This window comes from Pecten maximus, chromosome 6, assembly GCF_902652985.1.
Source record: "Pecten maximus chromosome 6, xPecMax1.1, whole genome shotgun sequence".
Classification (NCBI taxonomy): Eukaryota; Metazoa; Mollusca; class Bivalvia; order Pectinida; family Pectinidae; genus Pecten; species Pecten maximus.
Genome location: NC_047020.1, coordinates 8,928,951 through 8,945,668, shown reverse-complemented (window position 1 = coordinate 8,945,668; position 16,718 = coordinate 8,928,951). Strand labels below are relative to the sequence as shown.

Here is a 16,718-nt window from a genome sequence, read left to right as displayed (position 1 = left end):
AATTGATCAAAATGTTCATTCATCATGATCTTGTTATATACCTTTATAATGATGCGTTTTAGTTTGTGATCCTTCTTTCACCTGTAATTTTGAAGGTCCAGACATTTGATCATATTACATTGAAGACAGCTGGTTGATGTTTGTTTTCTTGAATTTTGAAAGTTCATGTCAAATCTAATTAAAATTAGACTTGTAATTTTCGCTCCTCTATGATACAGTCTATTGTAGAGTATCGTAGAGGAATGGAAATAACAAGTCTAATTTCAATTAGATTGGTTCGTGTCCTGACCTGAACATATTATGGTTCCTTACTTTGTATGTCTATACACATTCTCTACAGAACTCTCATTAGCCTGTTCTTGGTACCATCTACTACAAATTGTATCACCTTATTTCCTCTGTTTTATTGTGCATCCTCTTCAGGCAGATATCGTGCAATGTGTATGGTGGAAATAGCACGGATGCATGCCCAGTTAGGGGAACCAGAGAGTGCCTGTCAGTTTTACAGAATGGCCTCAGACATTGCCCTTGAGAAAGGGAAGGCAATGAAAGACTCGGAGGAAGTAACAGGACAGATGATGATGTTGTTAGCGAGTGTTTATGACCAGGGGTAAGATTACCTATTGTCTTTTGTCAGTCTGTATGTCTGCCAGGTCATACCTTCCCACACAGTACTCGGTTAATTATATACAGCTTCATTACAACCTCCAATGAAGATCAGCGTTGTGAGGTTGTATCCCTACCCTGCACAATTTGTGTTTCTTTCGACAAGACACTTAACCCCAATTATTCTGGATAACATGTTACATACCTGATGTAAGATGTTCAGTGAGGTATCCACTAGCTACTACAAAAAGACCCCACTTCAAAATGACTCTGTACGTTTACCAGGCAATAAACTCAACAGACTTATTAGCTTATTTTCCTACTACATTTACAATCTTGTGTAATTCAGCAGCAAAAAGACTTGATATAATAAACTTGCATGTCCAATGTATATAAAATATAATAGACAAAATACACATAAACTAGATTGGATTCAGCCTGACTTGGATATTGTTAGCCTCTGATCAGCTGACCAGGATATTGTTTCTCCACTGAACGGTCTGACAGGATATTGTTTTGTCTCTGATCAGCCGGACCAGGGTATTGTTTACCCATTGATCGGCCTGACAGGATATTGTTTTGTCTCTGATCAGCTGACCAGGGTATTGTTTCCCATTGGTCGGCCTGACCAGGATATTGTTTTGTCTCTGATCATGTGACCAGGGTATTGTTTTGTCTCTGATCATGTGACCAGGGTATTGTTTCCCATTGATCGGCCTGACAGGATATTGTTTTGTCTCTGATCAGCTGACCAGGGTATTGTTTCCCATTGATCGGTCTGACAGGATATTATTTTGTCTCTGATCATGTGACCAGGGTATTGTTTCCCATTGATTGGTCTGACAGGATATTATTTTGTCTCTGATCATGTGACCAGGGTATTGTTTTGTCTCTGATCATGTGACCAGGGTATTGTTTCCCATTGATCGGCCTGACAGGATATTGTTTTGTCTCTGATCAGCTGACCAGGGTATTGTTTACCCATTGATCGGCCTGACTAGCTATATTGTTTCACCTATGATTGACCTGATGAGGATATTGTAAATTACAGTATGATGACCCCCGACAATCAGAGGAAGGCTGCTGACCACTGGAAATTTGTTGTGACTTCCCAAGATTTCAACCATGGAGCAGCCAATATGGCAGCTGTTTCTATGTTGTGCTTTCACTCTAGACCTGGAAATGGTAATTTAAACACTTTCAAAGTAAAACAGCATAGCGTTAATGATAGTGTATGTGTTATGAGGGTTCATCACTCTCTAAGTCAGAACTGGGAGGTACATTACACTACAATTTAGCCAGACTGACTTTTCAGACTGGGTATATTAATGATTGTTTAGGTCCCCTTTTCAATGTTTTGTACTATACATTATATGATGTATGGTCTTCTAAACTGACTGATTCAGATGATTTTGCTAAATCTAAACTTACAGTTAGACCTATTGATAGGGTTACACCTTGAACCAGCTGACATCATTTTAATGTTCAGTGTTTGCCTTGCATGGAAACAAGGATGAATTTATTGCAAGGAGGACTTTATGATAACATCATATACCAGGTACATACCATATATATATGTATATACTTACAATATGGAGAAATTGTCTTAAAGAGGTAAAATTAATGTATTTTTAACTGATTTCACATTACATTACATTTTCAGACACAGGAAATTTCCAGTTTTGAGGAGGTAAAATGGCGACTACAGGAGATGTTAGATGTGTGCCCACAATACTTGTACTATATCAGCATGCTGCATGCTTTGTCTGGCCAGGGATCTGATGCCGACGCCACCTACAGGGAGTACCTACAAAGGTACACCAGACCTCTGATATAGCTACAGCAGCTTGTTTGTATTAACAGATACTTGATAACTATATCGCTATACTTGATAACTATATCGCTATACTTGATAACTATATCGCTATACTTGATAACTTTATCGCTATACTTGATAACTATATTGCTATACTTGATAACTATATCACTATACTTGATAACTATATTGCTATGCATGATAACTTTATCGCTGTACTTGATAACTATATCACTATGCATGATAACTATATCACTATACTTGATAACTATATCGCTATACTTGATAACTATATCGCTATACTTGATAACTATATCGCTATGCATGATAACTATATCACTATACTTGATAACTATATCGCTATACTTGATAACTATATCGCTGTACTTGATAACTATATCACTATACTTGATAACTATATCGCTATACTTGATAACTATATCGCTATACTTGGTAACTATATCGCTATACTTGGTAACTGTATCGCTATACTTGATAACTATATCGCTATACTTGATAACTATTTCGCTATACTTGGTAACTATATCGCTATACTTGGTAACTGTATCGCTATACTTGGTAACTATATCGCTATACTTGATAACTATTTCGCTATACTTGGTAACTATATCGCTGTACTTGGTAACTGTATCGCTATACTTGATAACTATATCACTATACTTGATAACCATATCCCTATACTTGATAACTATATCGCTGTACTTGATAACTATATCGCTATACTTGGTAACTATATCACTATACTTGATAACTGTATCGCTATACTTGATAACTATATCCCTATACTTGATAACTATATCACTATACTTGATAACTATATCGCTATACTTGATAACTATATCGCTACACTTGGTAACTATATCCCTATACTTGATCACTATATCGCTATACTTATATCCCTATACTTGATCACTATATCGCTATACTTATATCCCTATACTTGATCACTATATCGCTATACTTGATAACTATATCACTATACTTGATAACTATATCGCTATACTTGATAACTATATCGCTACACTTGGTAACTATATCGCTATACTTGATAACTATATCGCTATACTTGATAACTGTATTGGTCTGTATGGCATGTGTTAGGGCCTTCCTTATCCTTTTAGGTGGGGTATTCACCAGCTAATACAAGGTGTTAGTCTGCTTTAGAATATATCTTTGATTTTATAATAATGTTTTATGATAATCAAATTAATACTTTTCATATTAAATGAAGCAATGGATGATGTGTTACAGGGGAGTTAAATTTAGAGATGAAGATGCCCCAGGCCTGAGGATGATTTCTGATGTACATAGTTCTTCAGGCAGACGTCAACAGAGACGAAATATCTGGCATACCCTCGTAGACATGGTTACCAAGTCTGGACTGCCCCAACCACTACATGTTCTGTGGAGGTCCCATCTACCGCCCCTCAGAATCTGTGACCCCTCCAGGTAATAATAGAGGATTTACTCAAATCTCTATATATCCTGTGGAGGTCCCATCTACCGCCCCTCAGAATCTGTGACCCCTCCAGGTAATAATAGAGGATTTACTCAAATCTCTATATATCCTGTGGAGGTCCCATCTACACCCCCTCAGAGTCTGTGACCCCTCCAGGTAATAACAGGGGACTTTCTCCATTCTATAAATGTCCTGTGGAGGTCCCATCTACAGCCCCTCAGAGTCTGTGACCCCTCCAGGTAATAACAGGGGACTTTCTCCATTCTCTATATGTCCTGTGGAGGTCCCATCTACAGCCCCTCAGAATCTGTGACCCTTCCAGGTAATAATAGAGGATTTATTCAAATCTCTGTATGTCATATGATAGTCCCATCTACAGGCCCCTCAGAGTCTGTGATCCCACCTTATAAAAACAGGGGACTTAATCCAGATCTGGTTGTTTTGTGTCACACAACATTTTAGGTGTGTTTTAACTTAAAATATGATAAAGTGTTATATTTGATAGATTGCTGTAGTCTGGCGTCATGATAAAAATGATATAAACATATAGTTTACTGTGTAATGTATAGGTCTAGATTCTTTAAAGACATATTTGAAATCCACTCTAAGTTCCTGAAAGAAGTAATTTTTAGCTCACCTGGTCCGAAGGACCAAGGTGAGCTTATGCCATACCGTGGCGTCCGTCGTCCGTCCGTCAACAATTGACTTATTTGACTTCTTCTTCATAACCGCTGATCGGAATTTGAACAAATTTGGTCAGAAGCATCCCTATGAGAAGGGGACTCAAAATTGTACAAATGATTGGGCTGACCCCCTGGGGGCCTCTGGGGCGGGGCCAAAAGGGGTCATTTTGGCGCTATTGATGTAAACGACTTCTTCTCTGAAACCAAGCAATGGCTATCACTCATATTTGCCTGGTAGCATCACTATGGGGTGGGGACTCAAAATTGTACAAATGATGGGGCTTACCTCTCAGGGGCTTGAGGGGCGGGGCCAAAAGGGGTCAATTTGGCTAAATTGATTTAAACAACTTATTCTCTGAAACTAAGCAATGGTTTGACTGGTAGCATCCTATTGGGGTAGGGATTCAAAATTGTATGAAGGAAGGAGCTGACCCCCCAGGGGGCAGAGGGCAGGGTCAAAAGGGGTCAATTAGTCTAAACAAGATCTTCTCTGAAACTAAGCAATGGATATCACTCACATTTGTGTGGTAGCATCCCTATGGGGTCGCGCCAATAGTCAATTTCATTTCATGGATTAATGCACTTTTTGGCATTTTTAGTATTAAAATAAAACCAATGTACATGTACCCATATAAAATGCTTTTGATATATATTGACATAGCAATACCAGCGACAAATATACTTAAGCATCATTCTTGTTTCATATCTCATGAAACCAGGTGAGCGATACAGGCCCTCTGGGCCTCTTGTTCTATTTGGAATGAGATCAGTATACTGTTAGTAGTTCTCACCTATGTAGTGTTAAGCCACCCAATTCAAGAAGCAAACTTTTGAATTTTAGGTAAGTCAGTATTTCATTCTCAATTTTTAGCCTCTACTTCTCTCTTGCGGAGGCTGACTTGTGCTGTGATTATCTTGACCTTCGACTGAATTCCCAGGGTTATTTAACAGGAAACCTAAAAATGATGCTGCCACCAATGAGAAGTATCAACTTGGATCCCTATACAGGGTAAGGTCCTAACAACAAATGCTTAAATAAACACACAAAAAAAGGCTGTGATCTTTTATTCCCAGGTAGAACCAGTTTTTGTTTATAAAAACTAGCCTCTGTTGTGAGAAGTTTCATTTCTCCTGTCCTTTGCTAACCAGGACTTTTACAATCCTCGACAAATTTATTGTTCATCTTCTCAGAAAGGTATATTTTTTATTTTTACTCCAAATCATTTGTAAAGAAAAATCTTTAGAACTGTATATTTATTTACAGAAGACTGTGTTTCCCTCAGACCCCAGGTAGGACCGAGACTTGGACTTCATTGGACAAGTTCTATGACAATGAAGGGGATTTCTACTCTCACAGTGGTAAGTCAGCATCAAGACTGACTGTTATGTGTGTAAATTTGATCTTGGCCACTTTTTAAGGTTGCAGGGATCTGAATGTTTATTTTCTGTTTACCAGATAATGGCTGTATACCATGTCCTCTGAAGGTGTTCCATCATGCTGACGGGACCACAGTCCTTATGTTGGTTCCTTCTCCTTTAAAACGGCAGTGTGAATTCCGATCAAATGTAGAGATACAAAGAGAAACTTGTATCACCCTCTTCTGGTCTGACGGAAAAGGTCAAAGTGCTACCCTAAATGTTGTGAATATCCTTCGTCTGATACTGTTTGAGGTAACAGTTATATATAGTCGATTGTTGATACTGTTATATCATTCTTTATTTTACCAGGTGATGTTCGTTTGTGAATGTCATTGCTTGGAATGTCATCTATTAGTTTTCTTTTCAAAGAATATATTGTGATGAATGTGTATAGATTATTATTAATAAGGAATATAATACAATGATTTTCTGCATATTAGCCACAACAAGGTGTAGCCAGTGGGATTCAAAATAATGTATTTTAAGCATTTTTTAAAATCAATTTTAGATATCTCGCACTAGATTTCCTATGGCTAATATAACAATTGAATAATTATGTACATATACATAAATGTATCTCTTTCATGTACATGAATCAATCGGACATTTTATTTTTTATCAATATTTTTGATGGCCATGAGCAGTGAACAGTGTTGCCTCCCCTTGACTGTACTGAATTTTCTCCCTTTTTGTGTCGCCTGAAAAAGGTGACATATAGGTATCACTATGTCGGCATTGGCAGCGGTGGCAGCGTCGGCGTCGTCCGCACAGTGGTTTCTGTGCGATAGCTTTGAGTTCTCTTGGGCCAATCAACCTCAAACTTCATACAGTGCTTCCTTACAAAAGTGCTTGCTTGAGATTGCTTTCATGTTCAAAGGTCAAAGGTCAAGGTCACTGTTTCTATTAATGGAAAATTGGTTTCCATGCAATAACTTGAGTTCCCTTAGGCCAATCAAACTCAAACTTTGTATAGTGTTTCCTTATCAAAACTTTTTGCTTGGGATTGCTTTTCAGGTTTGAAGGTCAAAGGTCAAGGTCACTTACTATAAATAGAAAATTTGTTATGTTATCTGGATGGGATATGCTTTGTATGCCAATAAAAACTACAGGTTTGTGGTGTATGAATTTTATTGTACTAAAGAATTGATTTATTGTATTATTGACAGAAAGTGAAAAAGAGAATTCGGAATGAACCTATTTTAAGGAAGAACTCTGAGAAATGGCAGAAAGATTGTTTTAGACTGTTGAAACACCATTACGACACAAAATCTTTAATCAATTATGATGTAAGTATAACAACAACATCAAAAATTCAAATGAAATTTCTGTACAGAAACATTACATCCAAAATTAAATGATGAAAAATTCTACTGGCAATGAGAACATATGATAATTTTAGTTTATTTCATTTTGACTAACCTTCAGTCCTCCCCTTGGCCTTATTGAGATGTAGTCTCCTAATATCAAGGCAATATTTTGATTTTTGTAAGCTCACTAACTGATGTGAAATGAAATCTCATGTTTCTCTCCTTGACTTTTATGTTTACATTTGAATGAGGATGTTGTCTCTCTTTACATTTGTGTTGATATTTGATTGAGGATGGTGTCTCCCCTTGGTTTACATATTGATATTTGATTGAGGATGTTGTCTCCCCTTGGTTTATATATTGATATTTGATTGAGGATGTTGTCTCCCCTTGGTTTATATATTGGTACTTGATTGAGGATGTTGTCTCCCCTTGGTTTATATATTGATATTTGATTGAGGATGTTGTCTCTCCTTGGTTTATATATTGATACTTGATTGAGGATGTTGTCTCCCCTTGGTTTATATATTGATATTTGATTGAGGATGTTGTCTCTCCTTGGTTTATATATTGATATTTGATTGAGGATGTTGTTTCTCCTTGGTTTATATACTGATATTTGATTGAGGATGTTGTCTCCCCTTGGTTTATATATTGATACTTGATTGAGGATGTTGTCTCCCCTTGGTTTATATATTGATACTTGATTGAGGATGTTGTCTCTCCTTGGTTTATATATTGGTACTTGATTGAGGATGTTGTCTCCCCTTGGTTTATATATTGATATTGATTAAGGATGTTGTCTCCCCTTGGTTTATATATTGATATTTGATTGAGGATGTTGTCTCCCCTTGGTTTATATATTGATACTTGATTGAGGATGTTGTCTCCCCTTGGTTTATATATTGATACTTGATTGAGGATGTTGTCTCCCCTTGGTTTATATATTGATATTTGATTGAGGATGTTGTCTCCCCTTTGTTTATATATTGATATTTGATTGAGGATGTTGTCTCCCCTTGGTTTATATATTGATACTTGATTGAGGATGTTGTCTCCCCTTGGTTTATATATTGATACTTGATTGAGGATGTTGTCTCCCCTTGGTTTATATATTGATATTTGATTGAGGATGTTGTCTCCCCTTTGTTTATATATTGATATTTGATTGAGGATGTTGTCTCCCCTTGGTTTACATATTGATATTTGATTGAGGATGTTGTCTCCCCTTGGTTTATATATTGATATTTGATTGAGGATGTTGTTTCCCCTTGGTTTATATATTGATATTTTATTCAGGACATATTTTCTCTCTTCGGTTTATATACTGATATTTGATTGAGGATTTTGCCTGTCCTTCAACTATTGCTTTGACATATAATTTATTTTATTGTCTCCCCTTGACATATATGCAGACATTTGATTGATTATGTTGTCTCCGCTTGGTTTTGATGTTGATATTTGACACCGTTGTCTTCTCTTGACTTTTGATGTAAGTTGTAGTCCTGATCTGTTGACAGGACATAGTAGCTGCTGTGTCTGCCTATAATACTGAGAGAGAAAAGTGTCCTAAGAGTCAATGGAATAGCAAGCAGCTTTTGGACATGAACACTAACAAGAGTGCCAGTTTGTTGTGGGACAATGACTACGTCTCCTATGGGGAGACACTGGCATTCACTTTTCAGTTCAACAACGAGTGTATATCTGTTGTAAGTAAAACCAACAAATGAATATCAGATATCTGTATTACCCAATGAATATCAAAGACATAGAAAAGTATTTCAACAAATTTTAGCTAATAAATTTCATTTTTCAATGACTTACGGGAGGAATTTAAACTCCTGAAGCTGAAGATTTTGATAATCAATCGAGGCAGGAGTAAAAATGTTTCAAAAACATTATGTAGTTATCCAGCTTACAGTTTTATGTGGTGGTATTAGTGATTGGGGCCTGAGAATTGGTTATAGTATATGTGTGGACCTACATGCCAACCTGAACATACCATTATTACCTTTACAACCTTCACCGAGTCAAGATTATACGGGGGTGTCATTTCTATCCCTCTAATAAAATTAGTTCAAAATTCACAGATCTCTGTTAATGTCTGTGACGTGCAGTTCTTGTTTCTACATTCCAGTTTGTTGACTGTAGCAGCAGACGGGGCTTCCTACACCCAACTATCAAGTTTGAGCCACATTTACTGAAACATTTTGGAGAAATTCCAAACTGTAGAGACCATGACCACAAGGTGGTGGGAGGCAGAATATTTTACTACCCAATGTCTGACAGGTAAGTACCTATGTCTTACCACTGTAAACAAGGTAAATACCAGGTTACCTAGATCGATTGTCAGGTAGGGTAGAATCCTGAGAATTGTCCTAATCTGCAAGGTTTGTGTGGACATTATAATCTGCAAGGATGTGTGGGTGTCCTAATCTGCAAGGATGTGTGGGTGTCCTAATCTGCAAGGATGTGTGGGTGTCCTAATCTGCAAGGATGTGTGGGTGTCCTAATCTGCAAGGATGTGTGGGTGTCCTAATCTGCAAGGATGTGTGGGTGTCCTAATCTGCAGGGATTGTGTGGGTGTCTTAATCTGCAAGGATGTGTGGGTGTCCTAATCTGCAAGGATGTGTGGGTGTCCTAATCTGCAAGGATGTGTGGGTGTCCTAATCTGCAGGGATTGTGTGGGTGTCCTAATCTGCAAGGATGTGTGGGTGTTATAATCTGCAAGGATGTGTGGACATTATAATCTGCAAGGATGTGTGGGTGTCCTAATCTGCAAGGATGTGTGGGTGTCCTAATCTGCAGGGATGTGTGGACATTATAATCTGCAAGGATGTGTGGGTGTCCTAATCTGCAAGGATGTGTGGGTGTCCTAATCTGCAAGGATGTGTGGGTGTCCTAATCTGCAAGGATGTGTGGGTGTCCTAATCTGCAAGGATGTGTGGGTGTCCTAATCTGCAAGGATGTGTGGGTGTCCTAATCTGCAAGGATGTGTGGGTGTCCTAATCTGCAAGGATGTGTGGGTGTTATAATCTGCAAGGATGTGTGGGTGTCCTAATCTGCAAGGATGTGTGGGTGTTATAATCTGCAAGGATGTGTGGGTGTCCTAATCTGCAAGGATGTGTGGGTGTCCTAATCTGCAAGGATGTGTGGGTGTTATAATCTGCAAGGATGTGTGGGTGTCCTAATCTGCAAGGATGTGTGGGTTGGACCCACTAACAGTGTTTCATTTTCCAGGTACGCCACAACAAGTAGATATTTAAAGTTACCAAGACAACAATAGTAATACCTACCTTTGTTATAGTCACCACCTCTGGGTGACTGAGGAGAAGATTCTGAGCGACACCTACATTCTTGGCCCCCATCAGTTGTCAAGCTTATCACATATACCACAACATAGCGAAAACAAGGGTGGTTTACAAGTCTGGTAGATCAAAGTTTGTAGTGTTGTTTTGTGAAAGAGTAATTCCACGTGCATTTAAATAATCAACATATTAATGGACATTAGACACTTTTAAATGCTTTTATGATTGCAAGGAATTTAATGGCTGAAGATTTACTATATTTTAAGTGGTATTTTAATGATTTCTACTGACATTAATGATGTTTTCTGTTACAGGACCTGTCTGATGGTATATGGAGAGAGAGGCAGGCTTATACAGAAGATTAACTGTAATAAAGAGGACAACCTCCCTTACATAATAGGTTCTAGTCTGTTGAGGGTAACAAACCAGAAGAGGTATGTTAATACACTCACATGTAAACCTTTAAGTGGATCAGACAAATTATCAGTCATGTTTCTGTACTCCGAGGTGAACAAAATTACCAAAATTTAAACACTTATGTCTTGGCGGGCAGTGTACAGGGATGAAGGGTTACAAGTTTTGTTCAGGTCTATTACATTGGTATTTAGTGTGTTGGAATCTTAAATGATTTTTAACTGACCTTGTCCAATGTTCATATTAAATAAAAGAAAAAAATATATTTCAAAGCTTCAAAGAACTACAATACCAAGAGTTATAATGGTAATGTTGATTTTTACCCCAGTAGGAGTAGAGGTATTGGTTCAACTGTGAACCAAAAAACCTTTTCTGATCTATATATATTTTCCTGTGCCATTAAATAACATGTGAGTGATATATATTTGTGTCACTATAACTGCCTCAAGTTTAGTAAAACCTATCACTGCTCTCCATGGAAACCCATTTAAAACTCTAGATCATTGATTATAGAGCATTGAAGATTTGATTTTTGAGGCAGAAAATCAAAGATGATAAGCTAAAGGTCACACCAGCCATTTTTGTTACTAATCCAGGTTGTGGTGTTGGCATGATAGAAGCATCAAGGAGGCTGGTGACACACTTCCCGATGTCCAAACGATTACCCCTCTGGATTGCTCGGTTGTCATGGTGATGTTGAAAGAAACAGGGTACTTCAGATTTGTGAATGTACCATCTCTGGAGACTGTGGTCATCAGATCTGGCTGTGATATGTGAGTTGACTTTGTTATAAGTAACACACCATCTGGCTGTGATATGTGAGTTGACTTTGTTATAAGTGGTACACCATCTGGCTGTGATGTGTGAGTTGACTTTGTTATAAGTAGCACCATCTTCAGATGGTGGGCTATTGAATTGTTCTCATTCTTGCATCTGTCCTAATCCACCATTATTTCTCAGAAAGTTCTCTATGGGTCTATCTCAGATTTCATATCTATCCTAGGTTCCTAGCTGTACATGTTCTATTTTGAGACTGAGCAGCAAACAAGATAGCGAACAAGTGGCCATTTTGAACTCAAAATTTGACATTTGCAGTTTGTTATTGCTATTTCACAGTGTTATTGATGGGTATTTCTCAAATTTTACATGTATGTTCCCCTTGGTCCCAAGTTGTGCATGATTTATATTGAGAAGATTGGAAAACAAGAGGGTTGCCAGGCAGCCATTTTGAATTTTGACAGTTTGAGATGGCTGTTGCTATTTCTCAGAAAGTTCCTAAATGATCATTTCATGGATTTTTGACAGATGCATATACAAAAACAATTACATCATGAATGAACATATTTGATTTAATAATATATATCTTATGTGTATCACAGGAAAGGAATACAGATCACTGACAATGGCCTGGAAATCAAGGCAAAGTTTACAGTGGTCAAGGTTCTTTCTAACCATTCCAGGACAGGACTTGACCACTGCTACCGAGAGGCCATCCTTGGAATGGATATGAATCTAGTGACCTTACAGATTCAAGAGGATGGTTCTAGGTAATTAGGATGTCCTATTCAATATTTGGGTACCTGTAGGATATAAACTATATATTGAAGTAAACTGTTCCTTCTAGAGGGGTGATAGGTTTGGATTCTCTCCATATTATTGTACAGAGAATATCTTATATACAAATGTATTATGTCACCTACAATTGTCAAATATTTTATTTGGTATCACAAGAGGTGCCATACCTGAAATCAGGTGACAGGCCTTTCCGTACAGAGTAATGGCCCTTTGTTCAGTTTATGACATCCTGTGTAGTTTGACCAGAGGTGGTAGAAAATGGACAGATTGCATTGTTTATTTTTCTTTTCACTAATTCTGATCAATGTCAGGAAGGAATTAGTCACAGTGCTGTTGTTTTGTTATTGATTACGGACAGTTTTACTTTGAACTTTGTCATTTTACTTCCAGTAATAATTGAAAAGAAGCTAGGTTAGTACAGACACTTTATTTAGAGAAAAATGATTAAAATTACATATTGTTTATATTTCTTTTTGCAAAACTAAACAAATAGGAATACTATATCTGCTACAACCTGTATTGTTTTTGGTATTGTTTTAACTTAAATATTCCAATTCATTTTGCGTATATGTGTAAAGTTGTATATTTGTCATGTGATGGCCTGTATATAATTTACCTTTCCTCTGTCCAGCTCACCAGAGGTTGTCGTAACACAGGTACTGCCAATCTCAGGCTTTCCAGTGGAACACTGTTTTGTAGGAGAGAAGAGTAAGTATTCATCAATGCTGGTCACTGTACACAACTTTGTTGTGTTAATTACATGAGAGCCTCAGGGATCACAAATCATCCTTACTCTTAAATCAGTTTCTTGAAAGTTTTTCCTTTGTAACAAAACTTATTCGTTTCTGGGTTGTAAAGTGAATTTTTTTTTGTCCAGTGTAACATTTTTCTTCCCTTATATTGTCTTTAATACAACTGAGAGATCTTTTCAAATTCAAATCTTGTCTGAAATGATTACCTTTTCTCTGAATAAATGGGCTCCTGATGAAGTTGTCTGAATTCAATGAGTGATACTTGTATTATCAAAGGAGATTAGTCATTCATTTATCACATTTTATGTACTTTTAATATAGATGGATACTTGTTGTCATGGACACAGCAGAATAAACTGGCCAAGGAGTACAAGGAGCATGTATCCTACTTCAGTAAGGACTCGGAACTCCTTGGGATTCTACCCTGTGTTGGTACAGGACCACGGTCATTCTGCCCCCTGTACCTGCCTGGCGACACAGAAACACAAAAAGAGAACCCTGAGTATGGTCTCCCGGGCTGGTATGTGTACATGAGGGATGGATACGATGGAATCATTGGTGTCAAACTTCCCACCAGATGACACTTGGTCACAAAGAAAAAAGGCAGTCGAGTAATCTAACCTTGATAATTCATTAACAATGTGGTGGAAAGAGGAAAGGCCAACCAACATCCAATTGGATAATAGGATCTACTACCTGTTACTGACAGTTGTGAAGTCCATCCTTCCACACAATGACCTACTAGTATCTGTTACATTACTCCATCCTTCCACACAATGACCTACTAGTATCTGTTACATTACTCCATCCTTCCATACAATGACCCACTAGTATCTGTTACATTACTCCATCCTTCCACACAATGACCTACTAGTATCTGTTACATTACTCCATCCTTCCATACAATGACGCACTAGTATCTGTTACATTACTCCATCCTTCCACACAATGACCTCCTAGTATCTGTTACATTACTCCATCCTTCCACACAATGACCTACTAGTATCTGTTACATTACTCCATCCTTCCACACAATGGACCCACTAGTATCTGTTACATTACTCCATCCTTCCACACAATGACCTCCTAGTATCTGTTACATTACTCCATCCTTCCACACAATGACCTACTAGTATCTGTTACATTACTCCATCCTTCCACACAATGACCCACTAGTATCTGTTACATTGCTCCATCCTTCCACACAATGGACAATCAATGTTTAATGTATGTGAATACCACAAATGACCGACTGTGATACAGGACCCTTACACTTGTGCTTTGGTGTTGTTTATATATATAAATTGCATCGTGGTATTGTATTGTCATGGTTCAGTAACTTATGAACAAGAAATGTTTTGTTAATTGTTCTCTATTTTTGTAATGTCTATTAATTCAATAATCTGTGATTTATTTATGATGTTATTAAATTGTTTATTAGCACTTCTTTCTTGTCTTGCAATATCGTCTCCTATAATTATACTTTTCTGGTTATCATTTCCAATATCTTGTTGTCCAGGTGCATACAACAGAGTTACAACATTGGATTTTAAAAAAAAAATCATTTTGTATCTTCTACATCGTATCAAGATATAAAAATATCACAAAGAGATCTTTTTAGACTGTGTAATTAATATTTTGAGACAGAATTCATCAGTGCGGATATGAACTCTGAACAATTGAGTCATTATCAAAATCCAAAGGTTCTACCCCATACATTACATTATACCTACCGGAGGCATCTTATCATCGTCTTTAACATACAACATGGCAAACTGTTGTACAGTCACTATATGTTTATGATGATTGATTTTGATCTGAATGGACTTTCTGGTAAGTACCGACAAAACAAAATTTGGTGAAGCTCAATGTTCTCCAATGGACATACATCAGTCTCTCAGTGTTGCTATGTCATATTTCTAAGGAGGTAATAATAATTCATTAAAACAAAATAGCCCGATCAGCTGATAAAATATTTTCATGCGTGGAACTTAAAACTATTTGTAAATCTAACAGAAAAAGTCCATATTAAATGGCTACTGCTTTACTAGCGTCTTCGTAGCGGATTCTTACAGAAGTTTGCAAACAAAATTTGTTTCATACCCCGATGAAACTAAAAAAAAATTGACATCAACGCTTATAATTAATTTTTGAAAATGATTTTCTAATTTAAAACATGTTTTATGTACAATTTTACTGGTTTTAAATGGGATTCTTTTTCTCAAATCAATAGGTTACGTCAATTGTCGTATTGTGGCGTCACATTTTTCGCGCCATTCTCGGAATTTCTTTCATAGAAGAATGAAAAGAATTTTTCGACCAATCACATTTGAGTATTTACCATGAAAACAAAGAAAAATTAATTATATTCCTATAAGTTTAATACAAGTCTTAGGAACATTTCTTGAGAACTACTGGTTGCGTGCATACTAACATTTAGTTTTAAACTCATATAGCAGCATACATGTAGGTTGTACAATAGTTGCACACACAAAATATTGTCCGTTTTAATATAACTATATATAAATTATAATTTGTAAACAAAAAATGTGTGAAATGTTTTTTACCTTGAATATCACAGAGAAATATGTTGAAAATCGACCTGCCCAATAGCAATAACTGTGTCCATCTGTCTGTCCATTTGTTTGTCTGTTTGTCAGTCTGCACTATAGTTCGAGTTTCCTTGGGCTGATATTGAGCTCAATCTTCATACAGTGCTTTCCTATTGAAAGTGCTTGCATGGGATTGCTTTTCTGTGTCAAAGTTCAGGGTCACTTTTGCTAAATACAGAAAATCAGTTTCCATGCAATTATTTGAGTTTGCTTTTGCCAGTCAAACTGATACTTCATACAATACTTCATACAAGTGCTTGCTTGCAATTGCTTAACAGCTTTGAAGTTTAAAGGTCAAGGTCACACTTTTAGATATAAATCAAGTGTTCACGAGTATTGGCTCCGTATTCTACTGTCAAAATGTATTTGATATGGCAGAGTATATATACATGTATGTACTTCAGGTTTGCCAGTAATCTGTCAGTCTGACCGCCATCCAGACCCTCGTCTTAAATGATGTTCTTGCTGTTTTTCACTGAAACTTAAATCTGGTGTTACACTGATGTGGAGATGTGCAACAGGGGTTTAAAAAAAGCTTAAGGTCAAGGTCACTTAGAATACAACCCAAAATATACTGTCAAAAATCATTATCTAAGGCCCAATACAGAAGTCCAAACTTTCTGAAATTGCTGATGCACATTATGGGTTTAGAAACTTCTGGTCAATTCGGGTGTAGAGACAGACACATTGCGGGGTCCTCACTGTATATATATAGCTAGTTATCGGTACGATATGATAATAAGTTG

At 37.0% G+C, this 16,718-nt stretch overlaps 1 protein-coding gene across 1 annotated transcript; it reads left to right on the top strand.

Moving 5' to 3' along the window:
- Positions 1-467: 467 nt before the first annotated feature.
- LOC117328885 lies at positions 468-14,806 on the top strand. The gene is made up of 15 exons (XM_033886480.1): positions 468-610; positions 1,658-1,791; positions 2,270-2,421; positions 3,695-3,892; positions 5,457-5,594; positions 5,850-5,944; positions 6,042-6,256; positions 7,171-7,290; positions 8,832-9,020; positions 9,449-9,600; positions 10,934-11,053; positions 11,630-11,806; positions 12,413-12,580; positions 13,240-13,316; positions 13,682-14,806. The coding sequence occupies exons 2-15, from the start codon at positions 1,732-1,734 to the stop codon at positions 13,939-13,941; spliced, it is 2,121 nt and encodes a 706-aa protein (XP_033742371.1). The 5' UTR covers positions 468-610; positions 1,658-1,731; the 3' UTR covers positions 13,942-14,806.
- The last annotated feature ends 1,912 nt before the right edge of the window (positions 14,807-16,718 follow it).